This window comes from Procambarus clarkii, chromosome 44 (assembly GCF_040958095.1).
Source record: "Procambarus clarkii isolate CNS0578487 chromosome 44, FALCON_Pclarkii_2.0, whole genome shotgun sequence".
NCBI classification, from domain to species: domain Eukaryota; kingdom Metazoa; phylum Arthropoda; class Malacostraca; order Decapoda; family Cambaridae; genus Procambarus; species Procambarus clarkii.
In genome coordinates this window covers 17,541,125-17,563,817 of record NC_091193.1, presented here as the reverse complement: position 1 = coordinate 17,563,817, position 22,693 = coordinate 17,541,125, and the positions used below count along the sequence as shown (strand labels likewise).

Below are 22,693 nucleotides of genomic sequence, written 5' to 3'. Positions count from 1 at the left end.
AGCACGTACTGAGGAAAGTTTCAAATATAAATTAAAATATTTTCCCCCAATGTTCTTCTACTGAAACAACTGACACCCCCCAGATCAATACGGTGGTGAGAAGAACAACTGGAGTGGAAGACAATTGTTCTTAATAAAGCCGAGGAAGCCTTGACGTCGCATGCTTCTCTCAGTCTCCTTGAGTTCCCCCAGTGTTGTGGCTTCCTCGGGGCGGGGCACGCAGCCAATATAAATAACAGGTGCCAAAGTGAAATTGACAAATCGCTGAAAATTCCTGAAACAGCTGTTGCATTGGGCGGGAGAGCATGAGAATAACCCGCGGTCCGTGTCTCAGGGCCGGTGCGTTAGGCCACGCAGGTCTTAAATTTACTCCAGGACCTCCTGTACCCTCGCCTGGTGATGTCTCTCTCTCTCAGGGTGTTTGTTGTTATAGATTCAGCTACTTGGAACAAGTTCCCAGTAGCACGGGCTATGGTGAGCCCGTAGTCAGGGTGGAGGAGATGGGTGGTAACCATCAGTGAGAGATACCATTGCAGGAACCTCACATCTTTGATTTAGATTCACATCAGTTTTAGATTCAGCTACTCGGAACAAAATTTCCATGTAGCACGGGCTACAGTGAGCTCGTAAGCTCTTGTTGCAACTATTGCTCACTTCAAGTGAATTTGACACCAATCCATATGTATAAAACGGAATGCCTGTCTGTCCAAAGTAGAGATGGGCAGACCCTTTATGTTAGCCTTACCCAACTTTCCCAGATGATACGTCTGGGTATGAGTGACATACTCCAGTCAGGGTCGGACCCAGTCCCACCCTTCAAGAAATGTCAGCATCTATGGGGGACCCCTGTGATTTTAACGAATGTTGAAATCGGATATGTATTTTCCCATAGAATTTTCACAGTGTTTTGTGCTTTGTAATATATTTTCTGACAGAAATAATGAATCTCTAGGCTTCAGATGTTTTTCTGAGGTAGGATAACAGCTCTTACTTACAGTTTCACTCCGTGTTAATTCGACAGCCCTAATGAAATTTAGTCCTGGTAAAAAAAAGGGAGTGTGGAAGGAGGAGGGATTGAGGAAGGTAGATGAGGAGAGAGGATAGAGAGGGGGGGATGGAGGAGTACAGAGGAGAGGGGAAGAGAGAACGTAGAAGAGGGTGGGGGGGGGAAGGAAAGAGACCTGGGCAAAGCCGGGTACCTCATCTAGTATTCAACACTGGAAACAGGTAGGAAACATTAAACTACAGGCCAGCACGACTGACATGTAGACCTTCCAAGACATTAGAGACCGCAGGAAGGCATCTCTCTCGAGACGACTTGAGAAAATAAACGTCTCAAAGAATATAGTTTTAGTGGAGGCAAATACTGCATAAACAGTACAAAATAATTCTACAGTATTGGCAGAAAGACTTTGGCAGTCCCTGCAAGACGGTATTATATAAATAAGACAATCCGGCATGAGTATTATACTTGGCATGTGAGTACCTAACTGACGTAAAACTAATTTTTCACTGTGAGAGAAGTCAGAGGGAGGGAGGGAATTATCAAGGGAAAAGCACCAAACCATTACGACTATATAGCACTTGGAAGGGGGGGGGGGGAGGTCAGGATAAGGATTTGGAATGGAACGGGGGGGAAGGAATGGTGCCCAACCACTTGGACGGTCGGGCATTGAACGCTGACCTGCATGACGCTCTACCGTCCAGCCCAAGTGGCGAGAAGTCAAAGTGAAATAACACGAGGAATTCCGTAAATCATATAAATCCACATTCTGTAAATATGGGTCTTTCGACCCACATTTACGGGTCTTATGGGTCTTTCGACCGGCTTCCTGCGCTCGGCGGACCGGCTCCCTACATCTCCCACATCACAACACAAGGAAGGAAGGGAGGTACCCCGCCGCGCCACACCAAGTCCATCACCACAACCATATACAACCACGATAACCTCAACCGTAAGCTGACAAATTTGAGAAAATCATCCAGGAAGGCGGACCAAAAAAAAAAAAAAATCATTCCGAGCAGCTCGGACATTAAGCTGACGTTAAAGCTGCCCACACACAACTGTGCTCCACAACACACATGAGGACGAGAGGTTGGCACTAACACCTGGCATTAGAATGATATGATCAGGAGCGACCTGGCCATAACACATGATAATCACTGACACACAGGATGTGGGACGGCGGCGCACACACCCGACTCTCCCATAGATGCCAACGACACACCTGGACACCGCATACCGTAAGCTCACCAGAGACCGTATTTATTAAGCGTGCGGATGGAGTGAGATGGAGGAAGTCACAGAGTCTAACTCCAGTACGCCACAGCTGTATATGTTGCTATGACCAATGATCGGAGACAGGACAACTAACTGGGTTCCTTGTGAGGCGGAGCTCAAGAGCGTATGCACATTCTCAGTACACAAATAAGTTAAAACAAGCACTAGTACCTTCCAACCACCAATGTTAATCACCACCACTGCAACTAACAAAAACCACTTCTCCAGTACTACTACTACTACTACTACTACTACCACCAACACCTCAGAGCTATCATCATCATTACCATAACCACTTTTTTTTTTAATTAAGGATAAATCATTCAGGTGCTGGACTGCAAGGGTCAGTTATGGATGGCCCGACACAGGGGTGGCCCGACACAGGGGGGGGGGGTGCCGACACAGGGGGGGGGGTGCCGACACAGGGGGGGGGGTGCCGACACAGGGGGGGGGGTGCCGACACAGGGGGGGGGTGCCGACACAGGGGGGTGCCGACACAGGGGGGGGTGCCGACACAGGGGGGGGGGTGCCGACACAGGGGGGGGGTGCTGACACAGGGGGGGTGCCGACACAGGGGGGGGTGCCGACACAGGGGGGGGTGCCGACACAGGGGGGGGGTGCCGACACAGGGGGGGTGGCCCAACAGAGGTGGGCCATGAAAAGTTGGGCCAGCCAGTCAGTGGTGGGGGGAGGAGAGAGGGGGGGGGTGGCAAGCTGTATTTAACTCAGTACCCACAAACTGTCCACGTGCCTGCAATCCTCCCCCCCCTCTTACCCCAACACCATCCCCCCCCCCATCACCCACAATGTCCTCTCCACCTCCAACCCCCCCCCTAAACACATCTCCAACCCCCCCTCGCCCCTAAACACACCTCCAACCCCCCAACCTCCACAACACGCCCCCCCCCCCCCCCCCAACGAGAGGTTGTAGCGTGGCGCCCCCCCCCCCCCAACAAAGGTGGTGTGGTGATGAACTTTTCTGGGTTATCATATCTTTATCATGGCAGGTGAGTGAGGTAGTGGGCCGGGACGGGGCTAGTGCGTGTTTGACCAGGCGGCGGCTGCTGCTGCTGCCTGTTGCTAGGGCCCGCCCCCCAGAGCTGTGGCAGCCACTGCCAAGTGGAAGTCCCGCTCAAGCCGGTGGGGTGGGGGTGGGGGGGGTAGGGGGGAGGATCTCGGGGGGCTAAGGTGGTAGGAGAGAGGCTCTGTGAGTGTTGACAAAGGGGAGGGGGAGTGGGGAGAGGGAGGGGGAGAGGCATGTGGGCTGGGGGAGGTGGGAAAGGGGGGAGGAGCAGGATATAGTGGATGCAAGGATGGTGTGGCGGTGAGGCTAGCAGAGGGGAGGGATAGGGTTGTGTGATCAAGCAAAAGGTGTCATAAAAATCATTAATCATGAAGTATCTGCCCAATGTATATATATATATATATATATATATATATATATATATATATATATATATATATATATATATATATATATATATATATGTACAAGTTATATGTACATGTTATATACTAGAACATAAGAATAAAGGAAGCTGCAGAACACCTATTGGCTCATAGAGACGGTCCCCCCCCCCACAACCCAGACTCTTGTGTCTAGCCTGCGCTTAAAACAATCAAGCGATCTCTGGGCTATTACCCGGTAACATGTCCCACAAACATACAAACTCTATTGCAAAACTGGTATTTACCCTGGTCTTTCCTAAATCTAAACCCATCCAGTTTATATCCAATATTTCGTGTTCTATTTTGAGATACATTTTATGTATCCCATATATTACACCCTTTCACCCATTTACATATTTTATAATCATGTCACCCTTTGCCTTTCCTCTTTCTGGAGAATGTAAATCAAGTTGTCAATAAGGGAGATCTCTATTTGCCCAAAATGCTATGCATACTAGTATCTCTATCTGCCCGAAACGCTTTGCGTAATAGTGGCTTTAGGCATTGTATGTACTAGCTCTTATCTATAAAGCCAACAAACTTTGTAAAATCTCTTTATGTATGTACCTTTGCCTAAATAAAAATTATTATTATTATTATTATTATAGTGGCTCTAGGTATTGTATGTACTATCTCCATCTTTAAGTCCAACATTATGTAACTCAATGTATGTACTTTTACCTGAATCAAAAATCTAAATCTATTGACCTCAAGATGGGAGACGGACAGAGGGTGAGCAGCGAGAGCAATGATCACAACCACCACCCTAACATATGACGCTAATACCTTGAGGTGCTTCCGGGGCTTAGCGTCCCCGCGGCCCGGTCGTCGACCAGGCCTCCTGGTGGTAATTGGTAGAGGTTCCACCAAGCCACAGTTCTGCTGCCCAAGTATTTCTCTCCCACACAATTTCTGAAATTATATGTCCAGCACGAATCCTTTGTTGCGAATTCTATCTGGATTTTATATTCGCCTTATATTCACTTCAAGTTCACCTCAATCCTCCTAAGCAGTCTATTATTACTCACAAGCGAAGGTAACCTCACTATTCTCTATCTTCGCTGCAAAGTTCCTCACACTGAGGATAATACAGGGTACAAAACACAATCCAATGTGCCCATAGTAGGAAAGCAGCATTTAAAGTATTTGGGAATAGTGATGTCCGACGACCTAACGTTTAGGGAGCATAACCAAACCAATATTGCGTCAGCCAGAAAAATGATAGGATGGATTACGAGAACTTTTAAATCCAGGGATCCCATCACAATGGTTGTACTCTTCAAATGACTTGTGTTGTCCCGTCTTGAGTACTCACTTCCCCCTTCAGAGCGGGAGAGATTGCTGAAATAAAGGAAGTACAAAGGAACATATACGACATAAATAGACGCGATAAAGCATATAAATTATTGGGATTGTCACAAAGTGCACGTGGAAAATACTGGAGGGACAGGTCCCAAATCTACACAGTAAAATAACAACGTACTGGAGTGAACGATAAGGAAGAACATGCAGAATAGAACCAGTGAAGAGCAGAGGTGCCATAGGCACAATCAGAGAACACTGTATAAACATCAGAGGTCCGCGGTTGTTCAACATCCTCCCAGAGAGTACAAGAAATATTGCCGGAACAACCGTGGACATCTTTAAGAGAAAACTAGATAGTTTTCTTCAACAAATGATGAACCAACCGGGTTGTGGTGAGTATATGGGCCTGCGGGCCACTCCAAGCAACAGCCTGGTGGACCAAACTCTCACAAGTCAAGCCTGGCCTCGAGCCGGGCTGGGGGGAGTAGAAGAACTCCCAGAACCCCATCAACCAGGTATATATTTTATCTTCACTTTGTGCCACTAAGGAGGGGGGGGAGGGGAATGAGGTAGTGGTAGGAAGGGGGGTAATGAAGGAGGAGGAGAGAGGCATGCGGGGTGGGGGGGGGAGGTGGGAGGCATTTAATGATGCTGGGGGGGGAGGAAAAAAATTTAATGTTGGGGGTGGGAGGAGCAAGAGGCAGTAAACAAAGTTGTTCTCCTCTACCCCACACACGTGTCACTGCCAGATACTAACTATCATGTATACATCTTGGTTCGACCTCCATAGTCAGGGCTGGAGAGTTGTTCTGCTACACGCAGCGCCGTGGGTACTGAGTACAGTATTTACACACACAGCTGACTCAAGTGCCTGCCTTTACATCCTCATGTCAAAGTTACATTATATATATATATATATATATATATATATATATATATATATATATATATATATATATATATATATATATATATATATATATATTATTAAATATGACCGAAAAAGTAAGATTAATAATTCTAACACGAATTTTCTCATGTACGAAAGATAGAGAAAATTCGTGTTAGAATTATTAATCTTACTTTTTCGGTCATATTTAATAATATATGTCCACAGGAAAGACTGCTACCAATATATATATATATATATATATATATATATATATATATATATATATATATATATATATATATATATATATATATATATTACATTACTGTTGCATTACAGAGTACATCTTGGATACAGGTCCAATGAATACTTTAGCACGCAAATAATTTGTAATTCAGCCTATCTTAAGCCATGATTTTTCATTTTTTTTTCACAAAGTTATACCCAAGTCTTCGACACTTCAGTTTTTGTATAATTACCAGATACGTCTGTGTCCTAGGCGTGTCCTGGCCACTAAGGCATCACAGTGCCGATGTCTTCTAATATTAGTGCCACTAATATACGTCTTTAGGTTGTGTGTGGACACACCAAGTATAATATTATGTTGTCACTCAGCTTCTTAACACACACCCACAGTTTCAAATGTAGATATGACCGAGCCCAATAGGCTCAGCAACTTGTACACCAGTTGACTTGCAATTGAGAGGCGAGATGAAAGAGCCGAGGCTAAATAGTAAGCACAACTAGGTGAGTACACACCCACAAGACATACGGGCCATCGGGCTAAGAGAACATCTTGAGCATCAGGGGAGGTGAAGAAGCAGAATGAACTAGGAAGTGGTGTGACGAAGGCGAACTCCAAACTCGGATTCAAAAGTAAATACAATAGAACCCACATGAGGCTTGTGCACGTGTATACTCGGTCACGGAGGGCTGAGATCAAGGGTGCAGGAGACACACACACACGCAACATACACAAACATCAATATGTTAACACACACACTCACATAAAGTGAAAGAATGGTCCAACAAATGGCTACTAGAATTCAACTCAAGCAAATGCAAAGTAATGAAGTTAGTTGGAGGGAGGAGGAGAAGGCCAGACACAAGGGTACCGAATGGGAAACGAGGTCCTCCACGAGACGGACAGAAAGGAGGATCTAGACGTTGATATCACACTGAAACTGTCTCCTGAAGCCCACATCAAAAGGTTATCATCAGCGGCATATGTGAGGCTGACTAACATCAGAGCTGCCTTTAGAAATTTCTGTAAGAAATCATTTAGAACCTTGTATGCCACATTTAAGACCAATCCTGGAGTACGCGGCTCCAGCATGGAATCCATACCTTGTCAAGCATAAGACGAAGCTGGAGAAGGATCAAAGGTATGCCACTAGATTAGTTCCAGAACTAAGAGGTGTGAGTTACGAGAAAAGGCTGCGTGAATTGCATCTCACGTCGCTGGAAGACAAAAACATTTCGGTGAGCCATGATTACCACATTAAAAATACTAAGATAAACTGACGCAGTAGATAGAGACAGATCGTTAGGCAGATAAAGACAGACACGGGTGGTTCACGCACAAGGGGACACGGGTGGAAAATAAATACCCAAATGAGCCACAGAGACATTAAAAGAACCTTTTTTTAAAGTATTAGTATTTTAAATGCTAATTAAATATTTAAATACTCGGAGTATTTTACAAACTGGAATGCATTAGGCAGTGATGTGGTGGAGGCTGATTCCATACACAGTTTCAAATGTAGATATGATAGAGCCCAGTAGGCTCAGGAACCTGTACACCAGTTGATTGACAGTTGAGAGGCGGGACCAAAGAGCACAAGCTCAACCTCCGCAAACACAATTAGGTGAGTAAACACACAAGGGGGGAGGGGGGTAGGGAGGGATGGGCCTCACGGCTGAGTGGACAGCGCTTAGGGTCGTAGTCCCACGGGCCCGGGTTCGATTCCCGGCGAAAGCAGAAGCAATTGGGCAGTTTTTTTCTCACCCTGATGCTCCTGTTAACCTAGCAGTAGCAGTAAATAGGTACCTGGGAATTAGCTGCTACGAGCTGCTTTCTCTGTACTCACCTAGTTGTGTTTGCGGGGGTTGAGCTCTGGCTCTTTGGTCCCGCCTCTCAACCGTCAACCAACCAGAGAAACAGGTAGGTGTTACTCGGAGGGTTTTACTGGGCGAGGGAATACCTATCAGAGAGGAAACAGAGCGAGTGCCTTTCGTGTAGATCTTCAGGGATGTTGAATAACGATAAGGATGGGCCTTGAGAACATGCAGACTCTTACCTCCTAAGATATGACTACTATATGTTATATTCCGGATCAGCCTCAGGTACCGAGATACACACACATTATATATATATATATATATATATATATATATATATATATATATATATATATATATATATATATATATATATATATATACATATATGTTGTACCTAGTAGCCAGAATGTCGTACTGGGCCTACTATGCAAGGCCCGATTTGCCTAATAAGCCAAGTTTTCCTGAATTCATATATTTTCTCTAATTTTTTTCTTATGAAATGATAAAGCTACCCATTTCATTATGTATAAGGTCAATTTTATTTTATTGGAGTTAAAATTAACGTAGATATATGACCGACCCTAACCAACCCTACCTAACCTAACCTAACCTATCTTTATAGGTTAGGTTAGGTTAGGTAGCAGAAAAAGTTAGGTTAGGTTTGGTAGGTTAGGTAGTCGAAAAACAATTAATTCATGAAAACTTGGCTTATTAGGCAAATCGGGCCTTGCATAGTAGGCATAGAAGTGCGTTCTGGCTACTAGGTACGACATATATATATATATATATATATATATATATATATATATATATATATATATATATATATATATATATATATATATATATATATATATATATATAAAATACACAAGCCTGCACTGGGAGGCGTCAAGGGCGGGGTAACGTTTCGTATGTGGGAGGACCCACCGAAAAAAAAATGTCTGAAATAACAGAAAACTTTTATTTATTACATATTAAAAGCGTTTCAGCCTCTACACCCGTGCCAATATAAATACCCTGTGATGCCACCTGGGTGGAATAATAATGTACTCAGGGGTTAAAGCATGGGGGTTAATAACTGGTACATCAGAATGTATATAGTTTGCAACTGTAAATTAGCTTCAGGGGAGCTGCCATGAATTATTGTTTGGTGTTATTCTGTGAAGGAAAGGGAGGAGGTGGTGGGGGGGAGCGGATTATGGGTCACTTCATAATTTTAATAATCAGTCGTTAATGGTCATTTTGTCGTATTGAGAGGTACTATGAGTGCCTCAGACACACAGCCAAGCCACTGCTAAGGGGTCCTACCCCAGCCTCTGCTAAGGGGGGTCCTACCCCAGCCACTGCTAGGGGGTCCAACCCCAGCCACAGAACAATAACATTAGGAGTAGACCGACAGTAACCACCAATACAATAACACACTAAACAACATCACTTTCAGGCCAATATTGTACACAACTCCAGCGAGAATAAGGTTTGCCACTTCGACACTAGGATGTCCCGGAACTGAGGAGGCAGAGATACGAGGAAAGGCCGAGAGAACTGGAACCCACAATGCATGGAAATGAGAAGAAAGAGTGATACCATTACTGACATACAACATTTCGAGCGGGATTATCACCAGATAAAAAATTAAATGCTCGTGTCAATCAAACTAATAATGGTACATGAACGGTAGCTGAAGCCCCAGATGAACGAGGGGGCCATGGAAGCTAAGAAAGAAAGGTCATAGTTACGTAAGGAAACATAGCAGTAAAATTAATAAATGAAACGACAGGATGAACTACCAGGCGAAAAAAATTAGAAACTATCTCCATAGACACAGAGATCACACTAACGTGATGCATCAAATGAACAAATCCACAACCCTTTTAACACTGTCGTAGCTCAGTCGATTAAGGCAGTGTCTGGGGATGCTCCCGGACGCAGGTTCGAATCCTCGAAACGGCCCTTGTGGATTTGTTTATCTCCATAGACAGTATTTTTTTTAGTAGATATTTAGTAAATAGAAACAGAGTGATTTAGGAATAATTGAAACAGACAACCGACAGCTGGGAAAATGGGTTACAGGATCTGGAACTCAATCTTACAAACTAAAAGACTCGTCTCAGAGCATGACCAATCTTCAGCATGAAAAATTACTTCAGTAGAAGACCTTGAAAAACTACTAGTGGTGGCGGCAGGACCCCCATAAGCGATGTGCGGAGTGGTGGAGAGAGGCAGACTCCATACACAAATTCAAATGTAGACCACCAAAGCCTCATTCCTCGCAAGCATTGCCTGGTGTTGTACACATAGGTGAGTACACACAGGATGACACACACCCAGATTTATCCGCCCTCTCTCATTTCTCTCCCCCTCCCCCCCCCCCCCCTCCCGTTAAGGTCAGAGTGAGTGCATCAATATCCGAGTAGTGACTAGTATGCACTCTTGACACGCCCTTTTGAGACTATGTTACTGTACACAAAAGGGATGCGCGCACACACACGCACGCACGCACGCACACACACACACACACACACACACACACACACACACACACACACACACACACACACACACACCAACATCAGCGGGGTGTGTGTGGAGCGGTATAAAGGGAGAATACCGACAACAGTGTATGCTAAACTGAACAAGGTCACGATATGACCTTTAGGTAAATACAGAGAAGAGCCTTCCAAGCACTATATGAAACCTAGGTCTACCCCACTCTTGAGACTCCTGCTCCGGCCACGAGGATAGTTCCTGAGCTGACGGCACTGAGCTCTGAGGAAAGACTATGAGAACACCAACTGAAAACACTGGAAGAAGGGACGTGATAACTTGATACCAGCATACAGGTTTCTAAGGGGGGGGGGGATACCAGCATACAGGTTTCTAAGGAAGGGGGGATACCAGCATACAGGTTTCTAAGGGGGGGGATACCAGCATACAGGTTTCTAAGGGGGGAATTTACCCAAGTAGACAGAGGAGCAATGAACTGCTTTTCTTAATTCTCATATCAGGTATAGACAAAAATACAAGTCACAGCTTCGTTTCATCTTTTGTGCATGACACAAAATCAGCTTGTAAATTACTTCCGTAGAAGACATTGAAAAAATATAGCTGATATTAATAAAAACAAGCTGATGTTAATAAAGTTTTCGATTGGGCAGCACAAAATAACACGATGATTAACAGTGATAAATTCCAGGTACATATAAAATGTTTGGCAAAAATGAAGACGCTACAAAAATACAGGATAGAAAACACAATACAATCTGCCCATAGGAGAAAAGCAGCATGTAAAGGATCTGGGAATAATGATGTCAGACAACTTTACGTTTAGGGAGCATAACCAAGCACATATAGCGTCAGCCAGAGAAATGATACGATGGATTGCTATCCCTTCTTGAGTATTGCTCGGTACTCACTTCCCCTTTCAGAGCTGGAGAGATTGCTGAAATAGATGGAGTATATACGGCACGCATAGACACGATAAAGCACCTAAATTACTGGGACCGTCTCAAAGCTCTCAACATGTACTTTCAACAAAGGAGACGAGAGTGAGATCAAATAATATACACGTGGAAAATACTGGAGGGCCAGGTCCCAAATCTACACAGTAAAATAACAACGTACTGGAGTGAACGATATGGAAGAAAATGCAGAATAGAACCAGTGAAGAACAGAGGTACCATAGGCACAATCAGAGAACACTGTATAAACATCAGAGGTCCACGGCTGTTCAATATTCTAAGAGCGAGCGTAAGAAATATTGCCGGAACAACCGTGGACATCTTTAAGGGAAAACTAGGTAGTTTTCTTCAAGAAGTGCTGGACCAACCGGGCTGTGGTTGATATGTGGGCATGCGGACCACTCCAAGCAACAGCCTGTTAGACCAAGCTCTCACAAGTCAAGCCTGGCCTCGGGCCGGGCTTGCGGAATAGAAGAACGCCCAGGACCCCATCCAGCAGGTATATACAGGATTAAGCGTAAATATTACAAAATATTACAAGAGGAGTGAACAGTTAACGCATTAAATTACTAATAATCGAAAGGAGTTGACGATGGAGCCTACAAGTTTATTTAGGTGCATAGATCTTTGTGATCACGTCCGTCCGTCCGTCCGTCACACACACACGTACGCCATAGACTCAATAGAAAGTACTTTTTCAGTTCCAGAGTAGTTAACATTATTTTTAAGAGGACGGGTTGAGATACAAGGACGGGGTAAAGGAACAGTGTCCAACCTCTTGGACCATCGGGGATCGAACCCCGGTCTTGTAAGTCAGAAATCAAGCCGTCGTTGAACCAGTCCATAGTGGATGGTCTGTATCCTAAAAATAAACCATTTATAATCATATAACGATCAAAATTTGCTACTTTATTCAAAATTAGGTACGAAATTAGCGGAAATAATATGATCACGCTAAAAAAAAAAAAAAAATTAAGCATAGAAAATATTTTAATGTAGATTTCTACGAAGACAGATTTTCGTGAATTTTGCATTGACAACAAAATTAAACATGACTGTACTTATCTGTTTGGCTATAAATAATTTCAGATACAAGTGAGGGCCGGATGCTATGATTGGGGCCCCCCTCTCCAGTCGTGGGCCCCACGCTCCCCACACGTGCCCCACAAACACGCCCCGCCCCCCTCTCATTCTTCACACCCCAGTCAATACATATATACATACCAAAATTTTTGTTCAAAGCTGACGCAAAACAATGACGAAGCTCAGGCCGAGCACTGGTTAAGCCGAGGCGCAATATAGATGGAGATGAGTGAGTTGTCGGAAGAAGAACGTCCAAGCTGATAGCAGCTGTCGCGGGGGGGGGGGGGGGGGGGTGGTGGTGGTGGTGGTGGTGGTGGTGGTGGTGGTGGTAGTAGTAGTAGTAGTAGTAGTAGTAGTGGTGGTGGTGCAGGTGGCAGAGCCCACACACGCCCACCACCCCAACAGTCGCCGCAATGGGATGATCTATAACGTCCCCCACAACTGCCGTCCGAGCCAATCACAGCAAGTGAGACCTACCCAGCCAGTGCCATCACTGGCTCACCTCCCTGCCGCCAGTAACCTCGCTTAACCACTTGCGACCTTGTGAGGCTCAAAGAATAACCTGCCTTATAATTGTGGAAATAGATGCTGGCCCTCGTAATCAATCCATACCTGCGGAGGCTGGTATGTCTGGGTTGTTGCTACTTAGGTTTGAAGTGAGGGTATTAAGAGAAACTACAATAGCCTTTGCTTTAGTTATATAAATATGTATCCGGCGATATGTACACAAATGAGCCACTAGCCTAGCCTTAACCGGCACGGGCCGTGAAGACCATGGGAGGGGGGGGGGGTAGAAATAGTCTTAGCTACCCTATCTCTTCGGGATGTATTTGTTCTTGTCTCAATAAACATACTTGAACTTGATTTGAACTTGTGGAGACCATGTCCAACAGCCTGGTTGACCAGTCCAGCAACGAGGAGGCCTGGTCAACGACCGGGCCGCGGGGTCGCTGAGCCCTGAAATCACCTCAAGGTAACCTCAAGGTAATCATGCCTGTGTCTCATATGACTGATGCCTTCAATCTTGTACCACTACCGTCAAACCACATCCTTCGTCGCAGAATAAAGAGAGATTGAAGAGGACTGATTGATATCGTACTCTCAATTCATGGTCGAGTACCTTCACCCATTCTGGTTCTCTCTCCACTCTCATCAACTGGGAATAGCCTGCTGCACTTCTCAACCTCCTAACAGTCATTCCTGCGGCTAGTGTTTGCTCATTTTTATTATATACAGGTAGACAGCCTATCCTGGCGTGAAGATGCTATAGGTGGACCCAAGGGTGGTGTGGTCAACCTCGTCTCTGCTCTTTATCCTTTTATTGTCTTTCGATCTTTCTTCTTGTTCACTTTCTTCTCATTTAGTAACTTCTGCATTTTCACATAACAAACATAAATTAAAATGTTATACATTATGAACTCAGACTGTTACATTAGGTTAGGATTGTTTAAGTTTGGCATAATACAGGTTAGCCTAGGATTAGTTGCGTTAAATTGGGCTTAGCTAGGTTAAGAAGGTTGTGCTACGATCTAGTTGCTTTGGTCAAGTTAGGGGTGAGGGCTAGGGGTTAGGGCAGGTTAACAGGCAGGTTAGGGGTGAGGGCTAGGGGTTAGGGCAGGTTAACAGGCAGGTTAGGGGTCAGGTTAGGGCGAGGGCTGTCCACTAGGGGTATAGGACAGACTAGACAGGAGACAGATTTCGCAAGGTTTGCTTAAAATATTTTTTATTTTCGGTATTAATTTGCCACGGTCGTTAATTTTCGCGTGGGAGTGGTGGACAAGCGTTCGCGAAGTCTCTCCTCCATTGTACGAGGGCGTTCTGCGGTTTGGGGGCTCTTGGCTCAGAGGTCCAGAGAACTGCTACAGTGTACCATCTGTCTTTACTGCAAGGCAACTCACGCACTCGCTCAAATAAAAAGTAAAACTTTATCCTGATCCGCGCCCCTCACGCTAATTACGTGACGTCTCAGTTTGCACACTAACCCGTTTTGTTTAATATATATATATATTATATGAAGCGGGAAGAGGGGAAGACCCAGGCCATCCCAGGCGCCCCCCAGCAAGGTAGGAGACCCAAGCCATCCCAGGCGCCCCCCAGCAAGGTAGGAGATCCAAGCCATCCCAGGCGCCCCCCAGCAAGGTAGGAGACCCAAGCCATCCCAGGCGCCCCCCAGCAAGGTAGGAGACCCAAGCCATCCCAGGCCACCCCCAGCAAGGTAGGAGACCCAAGCCACCCCCAGCAAGAGAGGTGACCCACGCCACAACACCAATACCTACACACCAACAGAGACCAACATCTGTACAACCGACCCGCCTTAGTGACCACACATACCCACCTACAAATAAAGAATATTTTCATAATCTAGTGTCTACCTACCCTTCTCAGCAAGGAAGACAACATATAGAACACACACTACACAAGTGAACAGATGAACATGTTTATAAACTAACTTACAAACATTAACACCTTGTCCCCCCCCCCCAGTAAACCCCCCTTCAAGAACACGTCAATATATCAATGCATCATGAGGCCACCAGTGTTCTACCTTGCCACCAGTGTTCTACCTGGCCACCAATGTTCTACCTGGCCACCAATGTTCTACCTGGCCACCAGTGTTCTACCTGGCCACCAGTGTTCTACCTGGCCACCAGTGTTCTACCTGGCCACCAATGTTCTACCTGGCCACCAGTGTTCTACCAGGCAACCAGTGTTCTACCTGGCCACCAGTGTTCTACCTGGCCACCAGTGTTCTACCTGGCCACCAATGTTCTACCTGGCCACCAGTGTTCTACCTGGCCACCAGTGTTCTACCTGGCCACCAGTGTTCTACCTGGCCACCAGTGTTCTACCTGGCCACCAGTGTTCTACCTGGCCACCAGTGTTCTACCAGGCCACCAGTGTTCTACCTGGCCACCAGTGTTCTACCAGGCCACCAGTGTTCTACCTGACCACCAGTGTTCTACCTGGCCACCAGTGTTCTACCTGGCCACCAGTGTTCTACCTGGCCACCAGTGTTCTACCTGGCCACCAGTGTTCTACCTGGCCACCAGTGTTCTACCAGGCCACCAGTGTTCTACCTGGCCACCAGTGTTCTACCTGGCCACCAGTGTTCTACCAGGCCACCAGTGTTCTACCTGGCCACCAGTCACGCACCTGCTGACTATACAAGGTGAATACAACATCCCACAGAGCAGAATACAACTGAGCAACACCTGAGCAAAATACATCAGGTAAAGGTCGACTACGTGAAGGCGCCAACACGAAGTAAAGCAACACACAAATCAAGCGCGAAGCTAAGCAAGGAACCAAGCAAGGATTATAGAGCGCGCCGCAGAGCCTTGGCAGTAAAAATAACTCAATTTAGGTGTGCAGAATATGTAAATGATGCCGTAGAAAAAACTTCAACTGGATAAACAGCACAAGCAAATAGGTCACCAGTTAATGCCGGGGTAGCTATATATATATATATATATATATATATATATATATATATATATATATATATATATATATATATATATATATATATATATATATATATATATATACATTACATTATTTTATCTAAAGTCAAATTACACTACACACACACCTACAGACTAAACATATCAACAAACAACAATGCAGGAAAAAGAGACAATGAGCTGTGAGAGCTCCTGGAAGGTGTTATGCAACACTGTCTGGCCTCTGACCTTCCGCTCCTATTACCACTGTCCACCTCCCAAGGTGTGGATTCCCACCTCAACACTGTACCAGATACCAAGCTACCAGCCAGGGTGTGGAGCAGCGGCCCACCTCAACACTGTACCAGATACCAAGCTACCAGCCAGGAGGGTGTGGAGCAGCGGCCCACCTCAACACTGTACCAGATACCAAGCTACCAGCCAGGGTGTGGAGCAGCGGCCCACCTCAACACTGTACCAGATACCAAGCTACCAGCCAGGGTGTGGAGCAGCGGCCCACCTCAACACTGTACCAGATACCAAGCTACCAGCCAGGGTGTGGAGCAGCGGCCCACCTCAACACTGTACCAGATACCAAGCTACCAGCCAGGGTGTGGAGCAGCGGCCCACCTCAACACTGTACCAGATACCAAGCTACCAGCCAGGGTGTGGAGCAGCGGCCTACTACAACCCTGGTACCAGACATACTGTGGTGATATCCTCTCTTCTGCTTCATCTACCATCACTACAACCACCACCATCACCGATACTACCACCAGTAGTTGTGGTCGTCGCTGAAGGTGTGGTGGTGGTGGTGATGCTGGAGATGGTGGTGCAGGTGGTGGTGGTGGTGGTGGTGGGAATTAGTGACATCAAGAATTTAACCATGTTTAAGATAACTTTGACTGCATGTGTCAGCAAGTTCCCAAGGTGGAGGCAGCCATTACTGTAGAGGCAGTAGTGGTTGAGGGAGTGTCCGCGGGCAGCAGTGCGGCGGGCCCAGGTAAGCGCTAAGCCGAGTGCAGGGAGGACAGTAAGGGCCACGTCAGGGAGCTAAGAGGATGCTCTCTGCTCATGCCAACAATGTTTCCAACAGAGTATAGTGTCAAAACAAACCCTTTCCTACGTTTAAAATAAAATGTGTGTGTGGGGCGTGGCTGGTTGGTGTGTACTCACCTAGTTGTGCTTGCGGGGGTTGAGCTCTCTCTCTTTGGTCCCGCCTCTCAACCGTCAATCAACTGGTGTACAGGTGAACCTACTGGGCTCTATCATATCTACATTTGAAACTGTGTATGGAGTCAGCCTCCACCACATCACTGCCTAATGCATTCCATTTACTAAATACTCTGACACTGAAGAAATTCTTTCTAACGTCTCTGTGGCTCATTTGGGTACTCAGCTTCCACCTGTGTCCCCTTGTTCGTGTTACACTCTGTCAATTTCCCAGAGAATTTTGTAGGTGGTTATCATGTCTCCCCTAACTCTTCTGTTTTTCTGGGACGTGAGGTTTAGCTCACTTAGCCTTTCCTCGTAGCTCATACCTCTCAGTTCCGGGACAAGTCTGGTGACATACCGCTGAATCTTCTCTAACTTTGTCTTGTGTTTAACTAGATATGGACTCCAGGCAGGAGCTGCATATTCCAGGATTAGTTTGACATAAGTGGTATACAGGGTCCTGAACGACTCCTTACACAAGTTTCTAAAGGCAGTTAGAGAGAGAGAGAGAGAGAGAGAGAGAGAGAGAGAGAGAGAGAGAGAGAGAGAGAGAGAGAGAGAGAGAGAGAGAGAGAGAGAGAGAGAGAGGGGGGGGGGAGACAGACGCAAAGATGAGGACAAACCAGCGCATAGCGACTAGCAAGCAATGTGTGGGGGAGCAGACGGGGGAAGGGGGGGTTGAGTGCATGTGGCTGGTGTGTGTTTGTGTGTGTGTGTGTGGGGGGGGGGGGGGGCCGCATGATGCCTGCACCATCACATCCCCCACCCTTCACTCACTCTCCACCCCTCACACCTCACCCTCGACACACCAGGGCCTCCAGTCAGTCACACACCAGCCTCAAGCACCCACCCACCCCCGCCCGCAACTACGTCAACAGAGAGAGAGGGAAATACTGTGCTCCCATAAAGAGTGGGGGGGAGGGAGGGAGGGGGGAGAGGGGGGGTGCGTGGTGGCACTCATCTTGAACCCCGTCCAACAGGCCCGGGCCAGAGCACATTGGGCTCACCGCCGCCCGGCCATAGGGCCCACACTCGCCTCCCCTCCGCTGTTGCCAAGCCCCCCCGATATCAAGACATGAATAATTGATAACATATTTGCACCATGCAGACCGCAGCTCGGGGCCCAGGTGTCGTACCGCATGACCTCCTTCCCTCCCCACACCTAGCCACCTCACACACCTCCCCCTCCACACACCAGCTCTCTCTCTCTCTCTCTCCTCTACAGTGTACACAACACTGTAGAGGACTTCGCAACACAAGCACGACTTCACCTTCAGCAGGCGGCGGCCCCCAGATGACAACATCATGCCGTTATCAGCAAGACTTTAGCTGGTTACCCTTCCTCACGTGTGATTGGCTGCTCACAGCTAGCAGGGTACGAACAGTCCTTCAACCCCCCTCCCTCCCTCCATCCCTCCATCACCCCCCCCCACCCTATCCTATCTCCCAGCCCTCCCCCCCTGCATCACCCCCCACCCTATCCTATCTCCCAGCCCCCCCTCCCTCAACCCATTCCCAGCACCCACCCCCCACACATAATGTCTTACATCCGCGCTACACTGTAACAAAACCTCCGGCATGAGGTACACACACAACCATGCTGTACCTTCACGGTACACTGTAAACACTGCATGTTACACTGCTCCCGTATCACGGTACACTGTCTGACACAACGGTACACCACCCCACACACGCCACAGGTATACTGTTTAACCCAACACAAAAAAAAAAAAACACTGCTTTTAAACCAAGGAACATTAGCATCAAATCGCGTTACCCCCGTACAGCGGCACTAAGCCTGGTCCCGGCCCAATGCTAGATGTAGTCTTTGTTCAAGATTTTGCATAGAAGAAAAAGTATTTTGGATTCCTCTGTTTCCCTGATAGTCATTTGCTCTCTCTGTCTCTCCTGGATATTACGCCTCCCAACTCCCCCCAACTTGGCTGAAAAATCACTCACACCTCACGACGTCCACATTCAAATCCCGCCTCTATTGTCCTCAACACACACTACCATTGACTTAAAAAAAAAGCTGAATTATCTTTAGACATGTAACAACCCCTTTTTAAACTGCAACAGTGTAGGCCGGGCCGATTCTAACTGCCACGAGCTGTCTCTAACAAGTGTTGTTGTTGTTGTTTTAGCTACTCAGAGCGAAATGTCCATGTAGCACGGGCTATGGTGAGCCCGTAGTCTAATCTAAGAAGTGTACACGCGCGAAATTTATAGTCCTCATCTCCTAAGATCCTCTCCACCCAACTATCCCCCCCCCACCACCACTACTAACCCCACTAATATATAATAAATACAAAGTTAAAAAATAACAACAAAATATCTTTTTCAGTCCTGAAAGCCAGCAGACCAGCCCTAGGGTGGCCACACCACCCTTGGCACCCCAGCAGACCAGCCCTAGGGTGGCCACACCACCCTTGGCACCCCAGCAGACCGGCCCTAGGGTGGCCAACACCACCCTTGGCACCCCAGCCGACGCACAGTTGACTAAATGTGAACTGTCAGGAATAACTGTTGATGCCTCCTGCATCACTGTAGTGTAGCGTGATAAAGGTCAAGAGACGAAGCTTATCAACAAATGCTCGGTGTCTAAGTACTCAATACAATTGGAACTGTGTACAACCGACATCTTGACCAAGCCATCCTAGTCTGCCCCGCCGACAGCCTTAAGGATAAATTCGACAAACAAATCGAAAGTCATGGTGGTTCAATTATAAGGTACAACGAGGCCAGTTGGCGAGGCAGAAAGACCTTGATCTCACTCCCTCGTAATCACTGATGGGTAGGTCAGTTCGGTAGGTAGGTCATGCATTACTGAACCACCTCCTCTTGCCCCGTCACCCGCTGGGAGGAGGAGGGCGGCGGCGGCGTGGGGTGCATGACAGGTAAATGAAAACTCTGTTCGCAAGCTCCTGGCGGGCCGCTGCAAGCAACAGTCTTCTAGATCACGATATCACAAGTCAAGCCTGGCCCCAGGCCGGGCTGGGGGAGATTGAAACAACTCCCAGAACCCACTCCAGGTATACACATGTAAATTATTTACCTTCAAGGACATGCTGGTCCAATTTGTGAGGGGCATTATGAGGCAGCTTCCCGCCAGGACTGGAGGACGGGGGAGGTCACTCCTCAGGTCAACAGGGGTCACACAACAATCCCCACATACATAAAATATGATAACATTACCTGTGAGGTCGTCAATCCTACCTCCTCTTGCTCACCGTTCCGTACCACTTACCCCACTATTCCCTCTCCCTTACCCACCATTCCCTTCCCCTCCAACATCCTCTAACTAATCAGTCGTCCACCTAACTCTCCTGGAAGTATAGAGCCACGATGCTCTACCTCCAGGAGGTAGTGCCTCCCCCCTCCCACCATCCCCAGGGGCAACACAGCCCCTAGAGGGAACCTGATCAACAGCGTGTCTAATGGGGAAAAGATCGAACGTGTGTGTGTGGCCAGAGAAAAAGTCAAGGGGAGGCATGATCAGGACCCAATAATAAGAACCTTACCTTCACACTGCTTGCCCACCTTCCCGCTTCCCCAGATGTAGTCTTGACCTGCGAAAGATAAATAATATATGAGAAACAGCCAGTTCAGTACACACGCAAAGTTTAGGTAAGGTGCCGGCAGGCAGATAAAGAACAGTTAGTTAAGGCAGCGTCTGGGATGTTCTCGGACGCAGGTTCGAATCCTCGTCACGGCCCTTGTGGATTTGTTCAACAGTTAGTTTCCTATCTAGAAGCAACAATTTCAAAGAACAATTAGCTCCTCGGCATCAGAGTTCTAAATCGCGAAATTTGCCCATTTCAAACAAAAACCTATTCCTTTGGTGTAATCAAACTCAGGTGTATCTGATTTAGTTGTAATGTATCCAGCGTATGTGTACCACCTACACTTAACTATGCTTAGAGCTAGTGTAGCCGTGCTAGATGTAGCTGCACCTGATGTAGTGGTGGCAGGGTGGAGTGGTGGCAGGGTGGAGTGGTGGCAGGGTGGAGTGGTGGCAGGGTGGAGTAGTGGCAGGGTGGAGTGGTGGCAGGGTGGAGTAGTGGCAGGGTGGAGTAGTGGCAGGGCGGAGTAGTGGCAGGGCGGAGTAGTGGCAGGGTGGAGTGGTGGCAAGGTGGAGTAGTGGCAGAGTGGAGTAGTGGCAGGGTGGAGTAGTGGCAGGGTGGAGTAGTGGCAGGGTGGAGTAGTGGCAGGGTGGAGTAGTGGCAGGGTGGAGTCGTATTCAGCGAACTCCAGATAATATTTACGCCTCAGTGCGATTACTTCAAGCATTTTACAGACCCACGATTTTCTGGAGTGGAGGAGGAAGATGGGATGGGGAGAGGGGGGGAAGGAGAGGGGGGGGAAGGAGAGGGGGGGGAAGGAGAGGGGGGGGGAAGGAGAGGGGGGGGGAAGGAGAGGGGGGGAAGGAGAGGGGGGGAAGGAGAGGGGGGGAAAGGAGGGGGGAGGGAAGGAGGGAGAGAGAGAGGGGGGGAATGGGGGGGGGAGGAAAAAAATAGGGGGTAGGTCATAGACATAAATAATTCCTCAAGAATGGTAACAGTCACACCGACCAGTAAGAGAGAGACTCACAGGTACAAGATCATTTATTTTTTCGTCAATTATTTACTTCAAGACGCGACCTTAAGCGAGACGTGCAAGCTATTTATATTAAATAACTGAGTAAAAGGACAAAGGTCAAGAGACGGCTTGAGGAAAGTACCAGCACACGAGAACATCAGTACCATTATAACTTACATTTTATACACACACACACACACATTATATTATATATATATATATATATATATATATATATATATATATATATATATATATATATATATATATATATATATATATATATATATCACTTTATTTAAAATTTTCATTACACAGAAAGGGTTACAACATTGGTTACAAGCAGGGTACAAGGCTACTTGTCACAGGTTGTAGAGCTCCTCCAGCTCCTCAGATGGCGGGCAGGAACCATGGATGCAGTGAGCATTTCCTCTCTGGATCGCCACACTAAGGCGCTGAAAGAGAAAACTGGCGGCTCTAGGCTCTCTAGTTGTTGCAATTAGCTTGGACCCCAGCTCCTTAAAAAAAACTAGCAGCACTTTTACCCCAGGCACCGAGTGTCTCTGAGTCAATGGGGACAAAATTGTAGTGGTGATCAAGAGCTAGACTGGACGCAACTTACTCGCAGCCTGACAGCCTGGTTGTGACACATCAGGTAAGTGTCTTCATATATATATATCAATGGTTCACCTATGTAAGACTTCCCATCCATGCCCCACCGTCCAGTAATTGACGTAGAAATTTTCTCCTTTCCAGACCTTTCTCAACTGCACCAAAGTATTTTATGTCTCAATCATAGCTTCTCTTCCTCGTCTCTCTATCAGCGTCCAGCTTCTTAGGCCATTCTTCGTACCCCATCCCACATGGCTGCGGCACGAGCCTCTACCATTCTATACACACAGAAATCCAAATAGCGTGATGC

General features: G+C 46.9%; 1 protein-coding gene across 4 annotated transcripts in view; it reads right to left on the bottom strand.

Moving 5' to 3' along the window:
- Pi3K21B (phosphatidylinositol 3-kinase regulatory subunit alpha) overlaps nt 1–22,693 on the bottom strand; it is a 579,671-nt gene that overhangs the window by 101,137 nt on the left and 455,841 nt on the right. For all 4 annotated transcript variants that reach the window (XM_069300668.1, XM_045725894.2, XM_045725896.2 and 1 more), the window contains one exon: nt 20,715–20,762. In XM_069300668.1, the coding sequence (XP_069156769.1) occupies nt 20,715–20,762 (48 nt within the window). The remainder of the gene's footprint in view (nt 1–20,714; nt 20,763–22,693) is intronic.